The sequence below is a fragment of the Solea senegalensis genome, linkage group LG2, assembly GCF_019176455.1.
Source record: "Solea senegalensis isolate Sse05_10M linkage group LG2, IFAPA_SoseM_1, whole genome shotgun sequence".
In the NCBI taxonomy this organism is placed as follows: Eukaryota; Metazoa; Chordata; class Actinopteri; order Pleuronectiformes; family Soleidae; genus Solea; species Solea senegalensis.
The window spans coordinates 8,286,632-8,309,231 of NC_058022.1; the positions used below are offsets into that span (position 1 = coordinate 8,286,632).

The following is a 22,600-nucleotide window of genomic DNA, read 5'->3' on the forward strand; positions in this document are numbered from 1 at the left end:
CACCAAAACACTATCATAAGTGTTCAGATTGCTTTGCAACCTTCCAGGCAGACAGTTCGAACATTTTCACAACATATCCACCGAGATGGCAAATTAATGTCGGACGTTGAAGCAACACTGAAGGTAGTCGCAAGAAGAGGAGTACAAAAATAAAACAAAATCCAAGCATTATAACATGTGTGGTTATAGGCTCTTCTAAGAAATCTTAACCATAATCAGATTATTTGAATGTTCTGGAACCAGCAACATTGCGTAATCGCTTACATCACCAGCCTCTGCCCCAAGGCCATACTTGATGTTATGGAGTCAGAGCACAGCACATATGCTTGGTGTGTCTGTCCTACTCTCCAGGCTAAGATAAAAAAGGACACACTTGGCTGTATGTGTTCCGAGTCATACCCAGTGTTTAGACAACACCGCGAGCTCTACAGTTGCTAGCACAGTATCCAAGAGATGTCTTGGTCTTTGTCGGTGAGTTTGTTTTCCTTCCATTGTTGCTCAAAGCTCCAAAGCTCACTTTACAATACTGTGTGTGTCAATACTTGTGTGGAGCTGCTAGGCTTCATCAGATTGTATGAGGAATTAACATATTATTCAGCCTTCTATAAATTAGCAACTTACATTCCTGAGCACAAACCCATAAAAACTCAGTATAGACCGGCTGAAACTGGCAAATCACAAAGGCCTCATTATATCTTTGTTGAACCTAACCTAACTGGGGCAGAGGGCCGATAACTCGACGACGCAGTCCTCCCCAAGGTCGACTCTAGGTATCAGCAGAGGAAGGCGCCAGACATCTTGACCTGACGCCTTTCTCTCCTCTCCTCCTCACCAAAGATGTAACATAACTCTGGGATTCACAGGCAGAATGACAGAGGATGCTCAACTGTTAACATCTGGTTGTTCATGTTTGGCATTGTCTCAGTTCTCCTCGGAGTGGTCCTCCATAAAACTTTTCAACTTAACTGATCACTGAGTCCAGAAACTCCGTCTTTGGTCGTCTCGCCTGACAGCCAAACTCTCCGCAACACATATGACAGTGGTTTGAAAGTAAGAGATATTTGTTTATAATGAAATGGCACACACATGCTACAGCAAGTTTTTATCCCTCTCGAAAGACAGATAAAATAAAGGTTGTCGATAAAGATCAGTGCTTGTGAGAAGAGTTCTGCACTGGTTAAATGGCATGAAAACACCAACTTCAACACAGGGCAAATTGGATTAGATTCACAGGCGAAGCACCGTGTGACTCCATTGTGCCAAAGTCATGCAGCTTTCAAATAGAGTTATCGAGCTCTGCAGTGGTTCATTTTGCTCAGCGGTAATGTGACATCTTTTTAACGTGCTGACGGACGGATCCACACTTAGTGAATAGAAAGGATGTGACATTATTTGGTTATTGTGGCCTTCATCTGAAAATGGGCTCTGTCAAACGGTACCATCAGATGTGACTGAGGGAGGGTTGCGGGTTATGGGTTAGCATTTCTGTGTTTAAACACAGCACAGAGGCAGGCGGAGGCAAAAAAAAAAAAGAAGAAGAAGCATTCATCCTGTCAAACCGCTCAATGACTGTGATTTTCGGAGCAGAAGAATTCACTTTTGAAATTTGTCACGGGTCTCTGTTAGGTGTAACGAGTGGCTGGGGTTGATTCAGACGCTGACGTGGAGGCTCACTGGTTTGAAGAGTCTCATTAAAGATGATTTGCAGGGGGTTTGAAACAGCTAAGCGTCCTCTTTCTAACAACCGAGGAGTTTCAGAGGCGTCTGCAGTTGAAAGGCAAGGCAGGGATGCAGGCAGCGTCTCTGAACGGGGACATTTTCTGATCAAAAGTTCTCAGAAGATTTGGCCGGTTTCTACCACATGGAAGGCAGAATAATCTGGCAGTGAGTGGAGGCTTAAGTGCTGTGGCTGAGTGGCAATGACAGTCAGACGTGTAGCTCTGCATATATACTGTACCTGCCCAGGAAACCTCGCCAAGCCTGAGTGAGAGCAAACAAAACAGGAAGTTAAGACAGAAAAAGGAAGTGACCTCACAGGAGGAACTATGACATTCTGTGTTTTCACAAGATCTAAGAACTGTATACTGAGAGACACAGAGAGCCTTTATATTAAGACTTTAGCATCAGGCATCTTTTCCTGTGTACACATTGTTCTCTAAAGTGGCTCTAGATATGGGTCGAGTGTGTTGACTCCAGCGCTCTCTCTACGCCTATCGCATAAAGACATACACACACGGTGGGCATGTCAGACCACCGACACAATTACCTACAAAAGCAGACTGAGAGTGCACAGCATGATGAAGCTCATTAAATTTACCCGGCTTTCATACGAGAATGATTGACGTCCTCATCTTTTATTTGCAAAAACAAATAGCTTGAGTGCAAGTTCTGTCAAAAACGTGTGTCGATACGTGCCCTTGTGCGTCCTTTTAAGTGGTTAAATGGAAATCGTAGGCGTTTTTCTAGTGGCTATACAGTTTCTACCTGCATATCACGTAGACTATATACCAACATGACATGCTAATGTTTGCACAGACCCACACAGACTTTGTGTATTAGTATTAGTAGTATTAGCGCCACATGTTAAAAAAATACTGTAAATAAAACGGCATGAATTTGAGATCAAAATTCAGACATTTTCCTCAAAATTCTGACTTTAAACTCTGAATTCTGACTTTTTTCTCAGATATCAATTTTCGTCTTAACATGTGGCCCTAATAATAATAATGAGGTGGTTGTATGACAGATCTCCAGATAACGTTTAAAAGAAAAAAAAATCTTGATTATTTTATTATCTTTATCTAAAATCTTTATTATAAAACATACTGGTAGCTTCGATGTGTCCTTGCAGTATGACTATGTGTTGTTAAGCAGGAGGTAGAGAGATTCAATAGACGGTAGAAGACCGTTTGAAAAACATATTGACCCCACACTTTGGTGTGCAGACATTTTAACGTTACTGCCCATTAGGACTGTATCTGTTACTGCCTTTTCCAGTCAGACTATAGCCAATATTTTCCTCTGCTGGTGGAGAAACAAAGGATTGGCTGAAATGATGGACACTGTGTGCATAAAGGATCTCTCTAGTCTTTGATTCTAGATACATCAGGATTCTGCCTTCAGGAGGTTTTCACACAGAGTGTTCTGACCTGTCCACTGAAAGCTCCATCACTGCTGTTTAATGTTTTATGCCCAATAGATAAAATACACAAATGTTTGTGTGTTTGTGTGTTGTGTGTTTGTACACCTGAAGTGATGGGGAACAGGTGCACAAATGCAACAAATGGGGATGCATTTTTGTTTTCTTCAAAGACAAAGAGATTTGTTTTGGATAGTACATGGTAATTATGGCCACAGATAATGTCTGGCTTTCATGGAGGAAAACACAGCAGAAATAAGAAGAAAACAAACAGGAATTGTTTACTTACAGTATTGGTACTTGAGAAAATAGATGTTTCTGATTTCCACTTACAGATGTTCCCTTAATTGTTTAGCGCAACGATGTTTCCACCAAGGTTATTCTGAGCAGCTGCTGGTTTCAAAGTAGCACAGCCATTCTGCCTGGTCAACATGTTACAGACTGGGATCATAATTATCATGAAACATTGCAAATGAGACAGTGGCTGAGACTGAAGCAATGTTCCCAGATATAGTGACCAGATGAGCAGAAACTGGCTCACCAGCTCCTAATGACGGAACCGGAAGTGACCGTGAAAAACGCTGCTCAGAGCAGACGGTTAACCGTGTCATCATTTCTTTGAGTGAGAGGCTCATTAATGAACTTTTAAAGCTGACCAAAACATCCACAAAAACCACACACGTGACTCAGGAAGGGCTGATCTTCTCCATCTGTGCACTCCAGAAATCGGGGACACATTTTGTGAAGTCACCACAGCAGCAATTACAAAAACTTTCTCTTGGAGTTCAAAACATAAACAACTGGGGGCTGTTATCTCGACGCATGTTTTGATGATGACACGTTACGTATCTACGACCCCGGCTCTGTAGCCTCCAGAATAGCCCAGCGGTTGTCAGCACTGGGGAAAAGCTATGATTAAAACCTTCAGGCACTGAAGTTCAAGTCAAGTTCAGCTCTTATGAAGTACGATTTATGGTTCCGCATTATTCCCAAGAATGGGCAGTAATGACACCCACTTTTCTCCTGCGTAGCCACAGACTATAGGTGACCCGCACCTCCCTGTCAGAATGGCAGTGCTGTAACAGAGGGACACACAAACACCATAGCTTAGTGCATGTGTGTAGGAGAGGAGAGGAAAGACGAGGACGGGAGATAAGAAAGTGGTGGCAATCAGAGTAATCTGCAGCAGGTGAGTTGGAGGGGAAACCATGGTAAAGGGGTTTCTCTGGCCAGTCTGCAGGGGAAAATGACACACAAATTCCCTTGTCATGCATGACAAGGGAAAACAGACAGACAGCCATATAACAGGAGGGGAAAGGGGAAGAGGAAACAGGAGGAGAGACATTTTATGCAGATGCTAACAGACAAGTAAGAAATGAGGATGAAACATGGCGGTGTCAGATGGACTTAATGTTGTAGCGGCTTAGTGTATGTCACTTGATAGACTGCTGATGAGAGTGTACCCCATCACATTACAGTTGACTGGCTACGGCCCCCCGGTGACCGCACAAGGATGAGCTGCATAGATAATGGATGGATCGATGGGAGTTCAAACATTGAATTTCTCCCATTTTCTAATTAAAAATATTACCTGATGAGATGAAGGCAAGGTAATTGGGTCTCTTCAGATGTAACTAGCGGTGGTTAATGGTCTTTATGCATCCTGCATGAAAATGGTGCTAATTTGTGTTCCACCGGGAGAAAGTACTCATTTGACATCACCACGACATTTACAAGGCTCATGTAAAATTCTCATCCATGACTTGTGTCGGTAATTGAGTGGTTTACACAATTAGTCAGGACAAAAGTGTCAATGTCTAGTTTAGTCTAGTGTGTCACATTTAAACGAGTTTACTGGCAGAAATTAAAGATACTACCCCTATAAGATATACTTCACAAATTCTTACTTATTTATACAAATGGAACCTTCAGATGACAGTTTTTAGGAGTGAGTTTGAGACTGGAGAGACTGTTAGTAGTGCAGACACACTTGTGTAAGAAAGAGGGAAAACAAGAAATAGAAAATAATAAAAGCCAAAGAGAACTTAAAAACAGGAAGTGAGTCGACTAACAATGACTGATCTGCCGACCTGAGGTCAGGTCAGACAGATATCCGGAAACAAACCCGGGAACCAATGAAGTGCCGCTAGAAGTGTTTTGAACACCGCTGCTGTAGACGAGCAAGTGACGTCAGGCTAAGCCCAACATAGACTCACTCATCTGCAACCACTTTATCCTCCACATAAGGGTCACAGGGGGCACTGGCACAGGCACAAGGCGGGGTACACCCTGGACAGGTTGCCAGTCCATCACAGGGTCACATAGAGACAACAACCATACACTTTTCCAGTTTCTAATTTACCTAATCCCCTAATCTGCATGTTTTTGGCCTATGGGAGGAAATTGGAGAAAACCCACACATTGGGGGAGAACATGCAAACTCTTTGCAGAAAGAACCTTATTGGGACCGGGTCACGAACCCAGGTCTTCTTACTGCAAAGGAAAGAGTGCTAAAGAGTGCTCATTTAACTTGAAATATATACAGTAAATCTGTGAAGCAGCCAATGAAAGACTGCACTGATTTTCTCAAGTCGATGACTGAATGACGTGCATCGATAACCACCGAGCAACATGAATGCAACAGCTGTAAGACGCGGGGGCACTGTCATGCTTTAGTGTGAGGTCTCTTGCCCATTAAATGACAACAGCTTTGTCAATAGCTGTCCATAAAGTCAGCAGCAAGAAGCTAACACTGTTCATAGGGATCTGCTGGTGCAGCCAAATGTTTCTCTGTCTCTGAAAATGTGTCGACAGTCAGATCAGCCCTACGGGAAAGTCGGCACCAGTCGAGCCGAGAGAAGCCCTTCGCTGTAAGGCTTGTGATGGAGTTGCATCACAAATCGCTTAAGAAGTCATGCACGTTTGTCCCATCATGGAGTGACAAACCTCATCTGGAAAATTGGCTGTGCACAGATACATGTGGTAGAGGAAATACCATATATTACATAGTCTATAAGACACATTTTTTGAAACCTGCAACAAAGGATTCTTCTACTTTGTTAACATATCAAAAAAAGATTGCACCAACTGGAAACATCGACTCATTTGTGAATTTCAAGTAATCACTTAAAATTGTAATTGATGCAGGCTACAATATAACCATGTACTAATTTGTACTGTAACTTTATGAAGCTCATTTCTTCTTGTTTTGCAGAGAAGCAGATGTTAAGAGTACACGTCATTTATTTGCTTCTAATTAAAGAGGAAAACGACAACTCCCGTGTCCCCAGATGTTCTTGATGGTCACTGTCATAAAGAGGCAGCAAAAGCAAGATGGTAAAGATACAGATCAGACACTTTTCCTCAGAGCAGGTGTTACCTTTTTTTCATAACAACCTCCCCTATGTTACAAACACAGAATAGATATGGACAAAATGCTATTCTCTTCATTTTGATACAGACTAGCGCAAATCCTATGTGCTGTAAATTCATAAATTCTTGAATTTTCTACCACTTTATCCTCAAAAATGTCATCAAACTGTGGATCAGAAATGATGATGTTCTCAAATGTCTTGTTTTGTCCACAGACCAAAATAATTCTTTGCAATATGGAGCAAAGAAACCAGACAATAATCACATTTAAGAAGCTGAAACAATCAGAAATCTGGTTTTAATCATTAAAAAGAGCTTCAAACCGCTTAACTCAGTGCTATCTCTCACCATTATACTGTAACATCAGTTTTTACCTCACAATGACGGGTTTAATCCAAAACGTTGTCTGTTTCAGCCTCAAGATAGAATGAAGGATGAATCAGCGGAAAAACAAGCGGAGATCAAAGTAAAAGCACAATATTAACATTACTCATATCATGATTCATCCGTTTCATGAGCACAGCTAAATGTGACGAAGGTATTTTGACATATTCGGTGACTCACTCTGCCATTAAGGAGCAAAGTGCTATCATATCACACTGGTAGTATGTTTTCCTTTGCCTTCTGACAAGACGGAATCTTTTTGTTCATGTGAACAAATTATAGAGACGACTGAGTCACACATTAATGAATAGTTGGTTTCCTGAGGGACCTCAAAGAAGTTCCACTATATGCCAGGAGACAGCACCAAGGCATTTGTGTTTGGTGGCATAGAAACAAGTCCCCGTGTCGGTCAACCCGCTGTCATAATGAGGAGATGACGTCAACACTGTAGACTCTTGGGATTTTTCCCATGGGGCCTGGAGGTGGGTGGAAGAGGAGGAGGTGTGACATCAGAGTGACATTAGGCAAGAAAGTGAAGACAGTGAAACACTTTCCCCAGCTAATTGTATAATTGTGAGTGTTTGACTCTTTATTTCTTTCATTTTTCTACTTTGTTCAATGTCAATCAATCAATCAATCAAATATAATGTGTTCAATTTAATTATTGAACACATTCGCTCAATGACTTACAACTTTGATTATAAGAAAAACAGATGGTTTACACAGGTTTCGCCCCTTGTTAGTGTGTCTTAATAAGTGTCCCAGGTGTCAGTCTGTCATTATATTATGACATTTTTCTTGTGTACAAGCACATATTTTTGGCCCCAGGTGGCAGCAGAGCAAAGGTCAGGAGTCACTAAAAAACATTAGGAGTCATGCTGTGAGAGCAAATGCAAAAGCTTGTCCACAGAAAAACCGTGCCACGTCGTGTACGCTTATCGTCTGCAGCTGAATAGATATAAATTATCAAGATTACAAAAAATGTTTCACCATTTCCATTTCATTAGTCATTATAATCTGAAGCTCTCGGAGTAAAAAGACAGTGAGGGACAGAGACACGGCTGTGAGGAAGACAAACCTCCTGTTGCAGCTTTGTGACACACACACACTAAATACTAGTCCATCCATCATCTTCACAGTCAATTTAGAGTGTCCAATTTACCTAATTCCCATATTGCTTTTTTTTTTTGGACTGTGGGAGGAAACCGGAGAACCCGGAGAAAAGCCACGCACACACGGGGAGAACATGCAAACTCCCTGCAGAAAGTTCCCTTGTTCCTTGCTGCAAAGGCAAGAGTGCTAACCACTGCACCACCCGTGTGGCCCCTAAATACTACTAGTTTACTACATTAAAGATCAACAGGCAGAGCAGACTGGAGTGTATACATCACAGATGAGGAGGCAGACAGAAATCAGACAATCTGGCAAACATGTACTGGAACCTGGCCTCAGGGACAGATGGTGAGTGATGGGAGCAGTGAGGGCAACTAGTGGAGAGGTGTAGAAAGACACATCCTGGAGAGTTGTGTAATCAAAACTGAAAAGAGGTTCAAATGAAATGGCGCATGTGTCGCGCTGATTGCTGCTGAGGTACACTTACCTGGACTGTACACGAGTATGTGTGGGAAATAGAGCAAAGCAGGTCCTGACACCACACAGAAATGTATATAAGAAGACAGAGACAAGTGTCAGTGTGATACGAGCTCAATATTGATTCTTTTTGATTGTACATTCAAGGGAATGATCACAAGCTTCTCACAGTTCTGACATTTCTCACACAAATGAAGACACAGACGCACAGTTGAAGCATCAGAGTTGCAGGTGTTGGGGTTGTTTTAGCTGTAAATCAGCAGATTGAGCAGGATAATTATCTTCTTTGCATTAAATTATACAATTTGGGTAAATGATGGAAGGAGGAAAACGGAGAATCCAGAAGCGCATATTAAAAAGTTGCATATCAACAGTGCTGATTTATGAATATGAACCAATTCTGCAGGTTTACATATCCAGCAGACATGACCTGAACATTGCAATATAATCCTCATCTAGAGCAGATTACCTCAAATGTTACTGAACAAGTATCAACTGGACTTGTTGATTCTAAAAGATGTAAATCCACAAGTCCATCCAGCATAAGGATCAACATTGAATGCCTAATGCAGACTAGATCAGGTGAAAGTAGGATGACTGAATGATGAGGGAAATAGTTCACTTGAATTTGCCTTTCAGTGCAAATGAAAAAGACAGTGTTTGTGTTTGTCCTCCACACTAATGAGAGGACGGCGAGTGAGTGAGTTTTACATTCAGAACTGCTAATGGTCCTGCTCTTGTCTCAGTCCTGCCTTAATTGGTGGCTGCTTCCAAAACAAAACACAAATTGAGTCTCATCATCAGGACAAAGACAGTCCCTGCTGGGACGAATGTTTGCCCACTGAATCACCTCTGATTCAACCCGGGGATGTCTGCGTCCACCCTCGACACAAACAACTGACATGCTGCAATAAAAAGATCTGCTGTTGTCAACAACCCGCTTATTTCACACACAAACAAGCCGTGGATGTCGTCTATCTGCGCCTATTAAGTGCTAATACCACAGCACAGAAAGTGTGCCATTAATTCTGAGCAAGCGAGCAGGACTGAAAAATCACTCAGAAGCTAATCAGCCTTGAGAGGACAGAATGATATTCACAGCTTCTGATGGAGAAAGGAATGATCAAAGGTCATTAGTCCGCTCAAATCAACTCTCTGGGGTCCGTCCACTCGAGAAAAAAGGGGGCAACAAACAAAGGCAGGGGAAGGACGAATGACAGAGCTGTTTCATCAGCGTTCATTGATTATGTCCTTCCACATTCTTTAGCCTGCAGGGGCTTCAGAGGAATCATCACAGATGTAAAGCAGCAGGAGTTAACAATATGATTCCTATTATACGTTGTTGTAGAAATAGTCTGTTGACACATAAATGTGTGCACTTGCAGTTTTTGAAGGCGCTGTGTGTGTGTGTGCATATTTTATGCAACTCAGTTTTAACTGTAGATCTGCACATACACAGGAAACAACCCTCGGCAGTGCGATGAAGTCATTTATGGAAACAAATCACATTTTAAATATTATTCAGCAGACAGAAATAATAATTGGCATTTATTTCCATAGAGTAAATCCACTTAATTGTTGAAGCTCATTCCCTTAACATACTGTAATATTCACAAAAACAAAAAGTCTCTATAATGAGCAGTAAAATGTTTCTGTAATGCTGTGGGCGCAACACAACTGTCATTTAGACACACTGTTAGCAGAAAGCGTATGTCGGACGAAACTAAACGCAACCCTCTCAGATGCATTATTGTGTCCCTGGCTGGCGCGGTGCAGTGTGGGGACTCTCATGAATAAATGAAGAGAATAATGGCCCTTGTTTTCAAAGTGGATATGAAATGCTTCCACAAAAGGTTAACAGCTTCTAAATAAGGGACATGCATTTGTCATGGCTGCAGTGACAGGGGGGCTCAGCAGCAGCAGCGGAATAAGCACTCATCTCAAGCCTGACAGACTCACTGACCACAGACAGACGGACAGAGCAGATAGCGACACCAGTTATCACAGGAAAATAGAAAAGGAGAAAACCCCCCAAATGTACCTTTATGATGGAAACAACAAAACCAAGACCTGCATCATCAGTCCTAATTTATACTACTGTACTATTGTCATCTCCTCACTGCCACTTTATTAGGTACACTTACTCATTAGACCCTTTGCCACAGAGTAAAGGCCCTCAATCACATGACCTCGTAAGGACCAGTAGCCCTCATGGAGACCAAAGCCTGATCCCAATGAGGCAGAATGTCACTTCCAAAGGGAACCGGTTAAGCCACATTGCATTTTACACAATTAAATACAGTGCTTTACAGCACTGATGTAACCGTTCTAATTACATGACATCAACTGTAGCTTGCGGATTCGTAGAGATTTCCTGGGCCGAAGATGAACAGATGACTAAATAAACAAATGTAGACAGTCGTATCGGGGAGATTTTAAAGTTTTAGAACAGGTGATGAAAGAAAATTGCCGGCTGAATGACAGACACAAACCTGGTCCATCATGGAGTCATTAATCTTTGGGCTTTATTGGATGAGGAGTGACAGTCGGGCCCGCGATCAATCAGACCTCATGCATTCTTCACGGGCAAACCCCACGGAGCATCAGTCATTACAACCAGCCACTGTCACTCTCCGCTCACCCACACACACACACACACACACACACACACACTTAAGAATGAATTTACTAAAAGCCATTCACAGACACACACACACTCACCATTGATGTCAATGGTTCTGTGTTCCTCACAAACAAATCAGCATAAAAATACACTGCTCAAACAAATTAAGGTGACACTTCAGTCTTACATAAGGAATTAAATACTTCCACTGAAAATCTTTACTCGTATAAATTGTACAACAAAGTAATGCAACATTCATCAGTGGAAAACAAAATCACCAACCCAATGACGGCTAAGTGCTCCCTTCATTTTTATATTTCTTTGAGTAGTCCATTTGTCCACATTAACGTTCTCCCGTATGCACGTTTAGATTAATTAACAACAAACGAATATGCCACACCTGATCTTCAAGGTCCCCCCGATTTCTGCAGCTTTGTGAAATCCCCACTGGGTTGTGTTCATCCTCCCTGTAACCCAGCCTACCTCCCCACTCTCAGGCTTGCCTTGGCAGATCAATGGAACAGCATGCGGTTAGCTTTTTAATTGAGCCGTCCTGAGGGGCGGGGGGGACGTTTTAATGAGGCCAGGTCCTGTTTTCACCCTGACCTTTAAGACTCTGCCCTACAGGTGTTCATCCTCTGACTGAAAAGGAATGTATGGGCTCGTAGGGCTACCCGAGAGGTGTCAGCCCTCTCCAGACTCTGCTGCAGAGCATGACATTTCAACCCGAATTCAATATGCCGAATGTTAAAATGATCACCCAAACCAGTCACCTTGGATGCACACACAGTGTTGGAGACCTTTTAGGTTCCAGGTGGTGTCACGCAGTGGTCGGCATACTGACATTTTGTTTGAATGCTACTAATCATGCATTAGCGGGAGAAAAGAACCGAGGACAAAATCAGAGATCAAGGCAGGCTAAAAGTGCAGTGTGAACAAAAAGGGTACAACACACTGATTGTATGATTTGTTGTATTTAATCACCCCAGAAAGAGCATTTTTATATTAATATCAGAAGCTGCATTAGCTCCATGAGACTATACAATAGCCCGCAATGGACAAACAGTAATAAAAAGAAATTGTTAACGTTTTGATGCTTAATGAAGGCTACATAGATTGAACACACTTGGAAGAGAAGGGTGAGCGATATTCAGCAGCAACATGCAAGCAAAAAGTTGCTGGCCAACTGGTGCACAGGTACAAAGCTGATGTGTCATAATAAGCACCCCTGTATTAAAAACAGAGTAGACAGCAGGTGAATTATCTCCATCTGAAGCAATCCCTACTGTATAGGGGATCAATAGTGTTGTTGTTGTTGTTGTATTGCGATTGAAATGCATGTCAGTTTTCAGTATTATCACAAGTAATAGTCTCAACAAGAAAGGGGTTTCAATTTTAGCTTGACCAATTGCTAAAACTGAATCCAACCGACATCCACCGATAATGAAATTATGTTCTCGGACGCAAACACTGACCTCATGTAATGATTGTCCATCCATCCATTCTCTACCACTTTATCCTCCACAAAAGAGTCGTGGGGGGTGCTGTGCCAATCTCAGCTGACATAGTGAGTGATGATAGGCGGGGTCCACCCTGGACAGTATTTAAGGATTGTAAATTAATGAATTAGAAAGAAACATTTGTATTTAACAGCAGCAAGTCAGGTGCAAAAATTTGTATTTTAATAAAGATTGTTAAATTTGAACTATGTGTATTACTTTGGAATAAGGCGTTGGAACATTTCCATCCATGCATCTTCTACCACTTTATATGAGATAGGCAGGGTTCATCACAGTCACACCTATGGTCAATTTAGAGTGTCCAATTTACCTAATCCCCATATTGCATGATTTTGGACTGTGGGAGGAAACCGGAGACCCTGGAGAAAACCGCATTGTAACATATTGTAACATTTAATGTAATTTCTTTTAAAAAGTCACTCTAAAATACTGTTAGCATCCCGACATGATAGTGAGAAAAACAACAGACGTGTTAAGAAAGGTAAAGATATAAAAGGATAATAGAAAAGAAAATGGTTTATTTTTTTCCCAAAGTGAATACAAACAAAACATTGTTTCACAATTGCTTACACACACATTGTGTCACCATAACAAACATCTGCAAATAATAGGTTCATCCTGTTGTGCGATGAAGTCTTTCCGTATCCTGTACTGCAGCCTTTTTGCTTTACTGCAGACTGACCAAACCAAACCCTTGTCTTTCATCTTAAACGATATGAGCTTTTACATGTAGTCCTGTGACTAAACTTTAGTGGTGGTGAAGCAGCCTGCTGATGGCTGCCGCTCCTTCACTCCGTCTTGAGTGTATTGAGCCACTGAACTGCTCTGCACTCGGATGTCTTTTGGCAGTTCTCAGAGCCAAGTACACACGCAAAGAGGAAGGAAAGCGAAAATGAGACTGCGAAAAACAATCTTGTCAACGGGCGGCCAGCTCTTTTTCAGTTTGGTGACTTTTGATAATACTTAGGAGAAAATACTACAGGTGAGATCATATAGGCAACACTGTCGAAAACACATGATTTGTCTTTCTGATGCGGGAGAACGAAGCAGACTGTAAATACTTGTTGAGCAGCACCTTTGTTTTCCTCTTGATGAGTTTGCAGAAAAACATTTTCTCTGATAACACCACGAACGGCGTCAAACAGCAGAAATATACAGTAGATTTAAAGAATGGTGAAATGTGGAAGTGTATGCAAGTGTCTGTGTGCGTGTGTGTGTTCAGAAGTACATGTCCTGGAAGAGGTTTTGCCCCATTTCAATGTAGGCCTCTTTTTCCTGCGTAGACATCTGCTCCACCAGCTCTGGCCTCTGACTCACCTCGCGGTACGAGAACGGTCGACCGCCCACCATCACCACTGGCTCGTCCCCTACCTCCTCAAAATCGTCGTCGTCGTCGTCCTCCTCCACCGCCCGGTGCGGAGCAGCTGCTGCGGGGGGAGGTGCGGAGGGAAGGTCGTCGTCCGATTCACTGGTGTCGCTATCCGAGTCGCTGGCGTTTGCTGTGGCGGAGGCGAGTCCCTTCGCGGCGGAACTTGCTCCGCCTCCGCTTGCTGCTGTCGCACCTCTCTTCTCATGGATGAGCAGAGCGCGCATGACCTCCTCATTTTCATCTGCCTGACCGGTACCATGACCAGCTGCTCCATCCTGAGCCTCGGGTATAATGTCTCCACCTGAAGAAACAACAGTTATTGCAAATAAATTCACTTCTTAAATTTGTTCTCCTTTATAACTTCCCCCGGAACGTTTAAGTTTTAGACATTTTGAACCATAGTTTGTCCTAACTCGTAACTTTATCAATCTATATCTGTAACCAGCGTCTGTAGAACTTCTGTATTAGAGGAGCCTCCACTCCATCACAATATTCTTCATCCACTACGTCAGGGGTAGGGAACCTATGGCTCGGGAGCCAGGTGTGGCTCTTTTGATGATTGCATCTGGCTCGCAGATTTCGGCTTTTCAGATAAAACATAAAATATTATCACTTGTTTTAATCCATCCATCGATTTTGGAAGTGGAGGAAACGCAAGTGAATGACATAAATGCAGCACCGTTCTATTCCCTGGCTTTGGATGAGTCAACAGACGTAAGTCATTTGTTGCAGTTCAGTGTGATTGCAAGATATGCTGCTGGTGACACACTGCGTGAAGAGTATTATAACAACATTATTTAAAAGAATAAATTCAGAGGCTTATTATACTCACATTTAGTTAAATTCAGTCTTAAAATATATTATATGGCTCTCACTGAAATAAATTTGCAAATATTTTGCTTTCATGGCTCTCTGAGTCAAAAAGGTTCCCGACCCCTGCACTACGTGATACAGTACTCTAGTAGATTGTGTTATGTCTATTCATCATTATATTCCAGGAATGAAATCAATATCCACAATTAAGTTTCAGCTCATTGGGATCTTTAGACTTTGATAGCTCTTAAAAAAAAATACAGGTGCACCAAAAGCCGATTTTTCAAGACATATAAATTATCACATTAGGAGTCAGAGGGATTTGGAAATAGGGAAAAACCTACTTCCTGCAGGTGGCCATGTGAATAAAAACCACAAGCTCATGATGGACAGACGCACCTCAGGGACAGGACATTTGGAAGACATAATGTATGCAATTTTGTTAATAATGGATTTTATTAATAAGCAATTTTTGTTAGGCCTCGCTCTAATCAAATGCCATTATTTCAATTAAGCAATTATGGTTCAACGGGAGTGTGGCTCGATCTGCATGCCCTTGGGGTGGAGAAACAGTGTCAGGCAGACAGACGAGCTTTGTAAACCACTGCTCTGACAGTGACGGATAACCTGGGTTGACCTGTAAAAGCCTGTTTCAACTACAAAGACTGCAGGGATTGGAATAAAAGGTCAGAGAAAAGCAGTCAAAAGGTGTGGGGTGAGAGCTGGTCACAGTCCACCCTCACAAGGCCCTACGGGTTCAGAGAACAACACCATGGCGAGACGACATTCAGGAGGATTAGTGGCAGTAGTCATATTTTTTTTTCATTTGGAAAATTTTGTCAACTCACATCATAGCATAATGACCAGCAGCACTCAAAGGGAAACTTACGATTCTTGAGGACGTCAGGCTCACTGTAAGCTCCCTGCACGGTGCTCTGGGTCATCCAGACTGGCCTCTCCTTCGGTGGCTTGCCCTCATTGACCTGCTTCTGTTGCTCATCCTTCTCCTCCATGCTGATAACCACGTTCTGGGTGTACAGGTCGGCGTAGGAGGAGCTTTTTGTGGACCAAGCCTCACGGTGTGGACCTGCAGCGTTTCCTGCAGCTGCCGCAGCGCGTTCACGGCTGGGGGAAAGATTGAGCAAACAGATATTCAACAGTTAAATTAAGCATGAACAATTGAAGCTACTGCTGTGGTAACGAGTTACATTTTGCAACAGTTATAAATTGGAGCCAACATCATTGCAGCAAACTTCCATCAGTTGACCATAAAACAGGTTCATGACATAGAGTCCAAAACTGACCTCTCTTTGAGAGCAGGGATCTCAGAAGGCTCAGGTTCCAGCAGGTCATGGGACAAGTTGACATCCTCAGTCTCGCGTAGTAGCGCGTAGATGGGTTCAATCTGCTCGTTGAAGCGAGCCACCAACGTCCTGGCATCGGGACAGACGGACTCATCCTCTTCCACTTCTGTCTGACAGAAGGTGCAGCGAAATGTGCCTGTGGGAAGAGAATGAATCCAGTGAGACGCCATGTTCCCGGAAACCAGCTGGCACATGGCAAACTTATGTTACTTTGTTTTTGTCAACTTAAAAAAAGAAGAACATAACATTCATACAACATTAATCAACATTAATACATCACAGAAAAGGACTGAAATCTTATGCTTCATATGCTGTTATTTTTCCCCACTGCTACATAACATCTCAGTCTGCCTTGTATCTGTGTGTGTGTGTGACAGAAAGAAGAGAGGAAAGATCAATGTTGCCACAGTACAGTGGTTAACATGGGAACAGACAGTCACCGGGAGATAAGAGTTAAAAACACCTTCGGTGCCATAGGTTCCACAAGATGTTGTTGTTACATTGTAGCACTTAGAAATAAACCAATTTACTGTAAACATTTACTTAAGTAAATTCAATGTTGCTGCTGAGAGATTGTTGAGAGATTGTTGAATTAATTAATTAAAAAATTAATTAATTAATTAATCCATTTTTGGATCCCTCCTTAAACATGCTGCTACTTGCTTTCCCACAAATCAGAATTAAAACGTTGCACCAACTAGTTACATCAATGGTAAAAATTAACATTTGATGCAAATACCCAATAAAGCTATTTTCTACTAAATGCAGTGATGTCTGTTGGTGCTGATTGCCATGTTGCCACTTCTGCTTGAGTTGAGCATCAAGCGACACCTGATGACATAAGGTGGTGGAACTTTGAATGCAGACTGGCTCGCTGAAAGCACCAAGGTTCCCAATGGAACCTTGAACCACATCAAACACCACGCCAGTGTTTGATGGTGTGAAAGCATTATGAGTGCTGCTGGCCCTGCAGAGGCAAATGGTCAATCCGACTATTCCCCATGTGAGTTGTAAGTACTCTTTTTGTTTGCCTGTCAAGCTCCAGACTTACTATTTCACAGCAAGACCTGGTACCAACGGTGATATGTCGAAACAAGAGAGTAAGAGGGTGGAAAGGAACCGGCACCAAAAGGGGGCTGTTAAATGTGTCGACAGGATGATGCCGACTGTTCCAAAAGAAGTGGATTCATTGGAACATGAAATTAACTCTGGCTATAATATTACAGTAGACATATCCACATTTCTTATTCTACATGCAACATACATGACATTTATCTAACAAATACAATTTTCAGCTAAGTAATAAGTAAACGACAACCAGATTCAAGCATGTGTCAGAGGATCTAGAAATATGCTTTTTGGCTACATTTTATCTGCACTATTGGCCAGCAGCTTTCCTTAACAACTTAAAACTTGTTTTCTTTCTTTTAGTTATAATTCTGGAAAACACAGCAGATAAGGTTGTTGCTATGACTAAATCATGTCACTCAGGCTTTAGCACAGAGGCTGTAGTCAATTGGATTATCAGATATATTGATTTCAGTTCTCATGAATGTGTTTCTCTGCCCGTCAGACTGAGCTGGAGTTGTGAATTAAGAAAAAATAATTATGGCACGAAAATTATGGCAAGGCCCATCGCCAACACACATGACATTAATAAATATGAATTATGATTCAAAGCGAGAAGTTCATTCATTTTCATTAGGCGAGTGGCAAACCCAAACACTTAAACTTAATGAACATTTGGTGAGACGTTGGGCTATACATATTCATACAGGTTTCTGATCTGCCGTGCAAGTAAAGCCCATTTGAATTTCTATCTTATTTTAAACACTTGTGAGGCGCAACCTATCCGAGTAGTAGCCTAGCAACAGAACTGGGTGACCAGACAGTGAAGGCACAGTGTCTCATTCTGACAGGACTCAAACACAAACGCAGTTCATGAATGAACACAGTTCATACAAAGAATGTATGCGACTAGTGTGAAATATAATCAACAACATATAAAAGTCTATGATTGTCATTCCAATAAAAATGCACATTCCTGTTAAGTTGGTATAAGCTAAAATCAGACCAAGAAATACTGGATAAATGACTTAGAAAAATTTTAATTAAATTATATGCCAGTCATACAAACCCTCTCACATATAATGATAAGCATCAACGAATATCGTTTATTCATCGTTTATGCCTGTCTGATTTAAGCATCCCAAAATGTGCTATTTCGATTAAGAGGAAAGCCAAACTAAATATGCCTAATATTATTTAGTTTGGAGTTCAGATTACAAATTACAATTTCTATTAATTGTGCCTTCAAACCTAAACAACCTTTTCAACAAAGAACCTAAACCCCCATGCATCTGCCTGTGAATGAATGATTTAAAAGCAGCCCTGGAGATTCAACGTTCGACTAAGTGAGTGCCGTAACTAAAACGAGGCGGCAAGTGCAAGTCCGAGTCCACCTTTATGCTCTCCCTTTAAATTGTGCGCCCCCACCCGCACTCTGCCTAACACCATCAAAACTGTATGGTTGCCTCTTTTACTCACCTGTCAAACACGCTAATACGAGATAATGGGCAACTCCTCGTGACGAACAAGATACGTGATGCCCATTTAGAAGCAATGTGTTGGACAGCTGCCAGCCAATATTAAGACAGGATGAGAATCAGAGAATGGTTATGACAAACGGAGAATAACTGTGTATAAATGCAGAGATTTGGGGAACAAACAGTGAGTCAGTACTGTAGGTTTAGATGATGGAATCCAACAGATGAACCAATATTAATCTATTAATCTGCTCAGCCAACCTGCCAGCATCATTGCATGTCCCAGCCACATATTCTGGGGAGGTACAAGTGGAGCCCTGCAGCTTGGCTATTATATTCTTTGACAGGCTGGAAAAGCAGCTAAATCATAAGGGCTGAGCAGAGGAAGCCCAATTTATGAAGTGGAAAGCAATAATTTTTTGCTCTCACTTTGGCATGATTTTTTTGTTTTTGAAATTTTTTTTTTTTTTTTAATTGTTTGACAATACACATTGTTCTGGATGTAAAACCTTAACTGTGGATGGATGTGTTAAATACAGTGTTGTTTCAGCATCTAGTGGGGGCAACAGAAAAGGGAGAAAACAAATATACTGGGTTTTTTTTACATTAGAGGTGGGCTTTGAATACTGGACCCATCACATCATTTCTATATTTTGTGAGGAAGTAACAGGCACAGTATTTTTCTCCTCCACCAAGCAAAGTAAACACAAACATGCATGCACAATGATGAATAGAAATGTTCATGCATGTCATTTCAACTACTGCAAGTAGCCAAGCACACATGCTTTTTTACAAGAAGGTAGAAAAATAAAGCTAGAGAGATCGCAATTTACACAGGTGCTGGTACATGAGGAAAAGAGGAAGAACACAGAGAAGGTTTGTGGATGCTGTTGTTAAGGACATAAGAAAAGGTGTAACAGAAGAAATGGAAACAAGGGATGAGGTAAAATGGAGGCAAATGATCTGCTGTGGCAACTCCGAAGAAAAAGAAAATGATGTATACACACACACGCACTGCAGTGTACGTTCTTAAATTAATACAAAAATAATGATGTTTCAAATGGCAAACCCAGAGGGAAAAACCACCCAATATCAATAAACAAGATACAGAAGTGTAATTGTAATGGGATTACCAACATGGCTGCCAAACACATGCACATTAAAGACAAATCTCATCAATTCAAATTTTTGATATTTGCAAAAGTTCATGTATGAGAAAAAGGCCTCTTCAAAAACATGGTGAAACCACAAAAAGTATATAGATTTTGAAAAGGTATAATTTTAATGAAGAGCTGTCAAGTTCATAGCAAAACTGAGCAAAGACTGCCATCTAGAGGTTTACTGCACCATGCACCATAATAAAACAAAAAGCTAAAATTCACATTTTCATTTTAAAACAAATCATAGGCACACAAAGAAATCCTGGAACTTCTGTCAGAACAAAGACCAATAATAATGTAATGTTTACCTGTCATCAGGTCAAAAAGTTGGTTGGCTTCTAGGTCGGTGAAGGTGTTGAAGCAGCAAGGGCACCGGAAGGAAGCGCGATTGGTGGAGTCTCGCTCATCTGTCTCAATGCGCCGCCGCATGTGATCCAATTTATACTTGATCACATTGACCATTACCCTAAAAGAACAAAGAACAGCTGGTGGTGACAAAATGGCACAAACTATCTGTGAAATACACCATTAAACTGAAAGTTTGATGGTGTCTGAAAGTTTAATGGTGTAAAGGTCTATAATATTTAAGCAGTTTTAAAGCTGATTGGGGAGCACTGCATAACAACTAATTGGGATACATATTTTGACCGGCTACGATTATGATATATTTGAATAGCTGTATTTCAGAGCTAAATTGCTTGTGCATTTCAACGCATTTAGGAGCTCTGTTGCCACTTATACAGAACAGCCTTCTCAAAGTATTGTGGTTTTAGATCATCAAAACATCTCACTAGGTAAAATAAAATAATAATTATAATAATAAATGGATTTATTTTAATTCTGTCAGTGAGTCAGCTCCAACCTAACATCTCACTGTGGTCACTGATATGGGTCATTTAGAGTAGAGAGTAGAAAATAAGCAGTGAATAATTCTTGTTACTTGTATGTAAGGCAATGAAGGGACCTTAGAAAATAAACTTGTGTGAAATAAAGACATTTTGTGAAGTTGTTATTTACTGTATGCTAAAGCTGAACTCATTTTAATTCAGGAACCTGAGTTCCCTACACTTGCATCTTAATACAATAGATGTTCACCAGCAGCCCACTATCAAGCTTGGCCCTCCACAGGAAAACGTTTGGCCATCCCTGAATCAGAGAGTAAGCCTCATACCTGTAGTTGATGAAGTAGTAGTTGTGTCGTGTTGTCTTGCCATCAGGTGCTGTCTCCACCCTCATGCGGCACTTGACAAATCTGTCAGCCTTTAAGGTGTTGAGTACTGAGCGCAGCTGTTTCCGGTCAAACTTGAGAAGCTCCAGCATGTCTTCCTCCCGTACACATGGATTACGGATCAGCACATCCAGGGCCAAGGCATGCTCCACCCCATAGAAACCTCTTACAACCTGCTTGGCTAGCCGTTTAAGTGAAGCAGGGACCTCAGTCAGCAGCTCTGGTTCGATCATCCTTTGATATTAAAGAAAATATATGTATATTTATACCTTAGAAAAGGTTCAAATGCACCTTATTTAAAGATCATACAGGCAGGCATGAACATCAGGGTGTGCCAGAGCAAAATTAAAGATGATGTGAGAGACACATTAATGCACATAACAAACATTCTACATTCACACATACTGTACAGAGGCCTGAAATAATCATGAATGGAAATGGAATAGTAGCAAAACATGATCTCACCAGTTGGTACATGATCAAACGTATAAAGTTACAAATAATACTAAAAAAATACTATAAATCCCAAAGAATACATCTTTAACAGTGAAAAATATATGCCATTTATGGCAAAAAAACAACAACAAAACAAAACAAAACAACAACAAAACTCTGAATTATTTTTTCTCTCTCTCAGAATTCAAGCTTAATTGTTTCATTTGGTTTCCCCAAAAAAAATCCCCATGAAGTCCTATCCTCTTCTGTATTAATTATAAAGTTAAAAAGGACAAATTCAAATTCAATTAAAGATAGACTAAAAATGCAGGTCTAAAGTGTGCTTTTATCACTTACTCCAGGCCAAAATGCAAAATTTATGTGGGTGGAATTCCTCAAAACTATGGCATGAAGTTCGTTGCAAAATTCAGGAAAGGAGAAGAACAATCATATGTGACAGCTTTGATCTTCAAACTCACTCAAAAAAGCCCCTATTTGATCCTTTCAAGTAAGAGGGTTTACCTAAAAAACAATATGATACAACAGGGCTCCAAACATTGTCATGATATAAAATCTTCAAATCAGTCGGTAGTTATCACAATCAATATCGGTTTTGCTCCTACGTAACAGTTAAAGACACCAGTTAATCGTGGTTTCAAACACCTCAACTTCAGAGAACACAGTCGAGTTGAAACATTTGTATATAATTATATTACACAAGTGTTTTAAACGTCAACCACTGGTTTGCATTTTCTCTACTTTGAACTTCCTAGGGCTTCATTTAATGATAGCTGAGCCTTTAGCCAACATCAAGCTTACTTTAAACAAACCGTTTCTTACCCGTCTCTCTTTATGCTCCACCAAGGCGCTTGGGTACAATCACACTCCTTCTTTATGACATAAAATAAGCGACGAAAAATGAAAAATAGTTGCGTAACTCAATCTTTTTTAGCTACTTGGTTAGCTAACATGCTTTATTATTAGGAGACAACACCGGAAGTAAAACCAAAAGCCGATCGGTAAAATATTGATGGACTTATATTTAGACCAATGGCTT

General features: G+C 41.2%; 1 protein-coding gene across 1 annotated transcript; it reads right to left on the minus strand.

The window, feature by feature from the left end:
• Positions 1-13,135: 13,135 nt before the first annotated feature.
• Positions 13,136-22,543, minus strand: gtf2e1 (general transcription factor IIE, polypeptide 1, alpha). The gene is made up of 6 exons (XM_044019675.1): positions 22,384-22,543; positions 21,052-21,342; positions 20,189-20,346; positions 16,115-16,310; positions 15,700-15,935; positions 13,136-14,298 (listed from the first exon to the last, which is right to left on the minus strand). The coding sequence occupies exons 2-6, from the start codon at positions 21,339-21,341 to the stop codon at positions 13,847-13,849; spliced, it is 1,332 nt and encodes a 443-aa protein (XP_043875610.1). The 5' UTR covers position 21,342; positions 22,384-22,543; the 3' UTR covers positions 13,136-13,846.
• Positions 22,544-22,600: the final 57 nt, after the last annotated feature.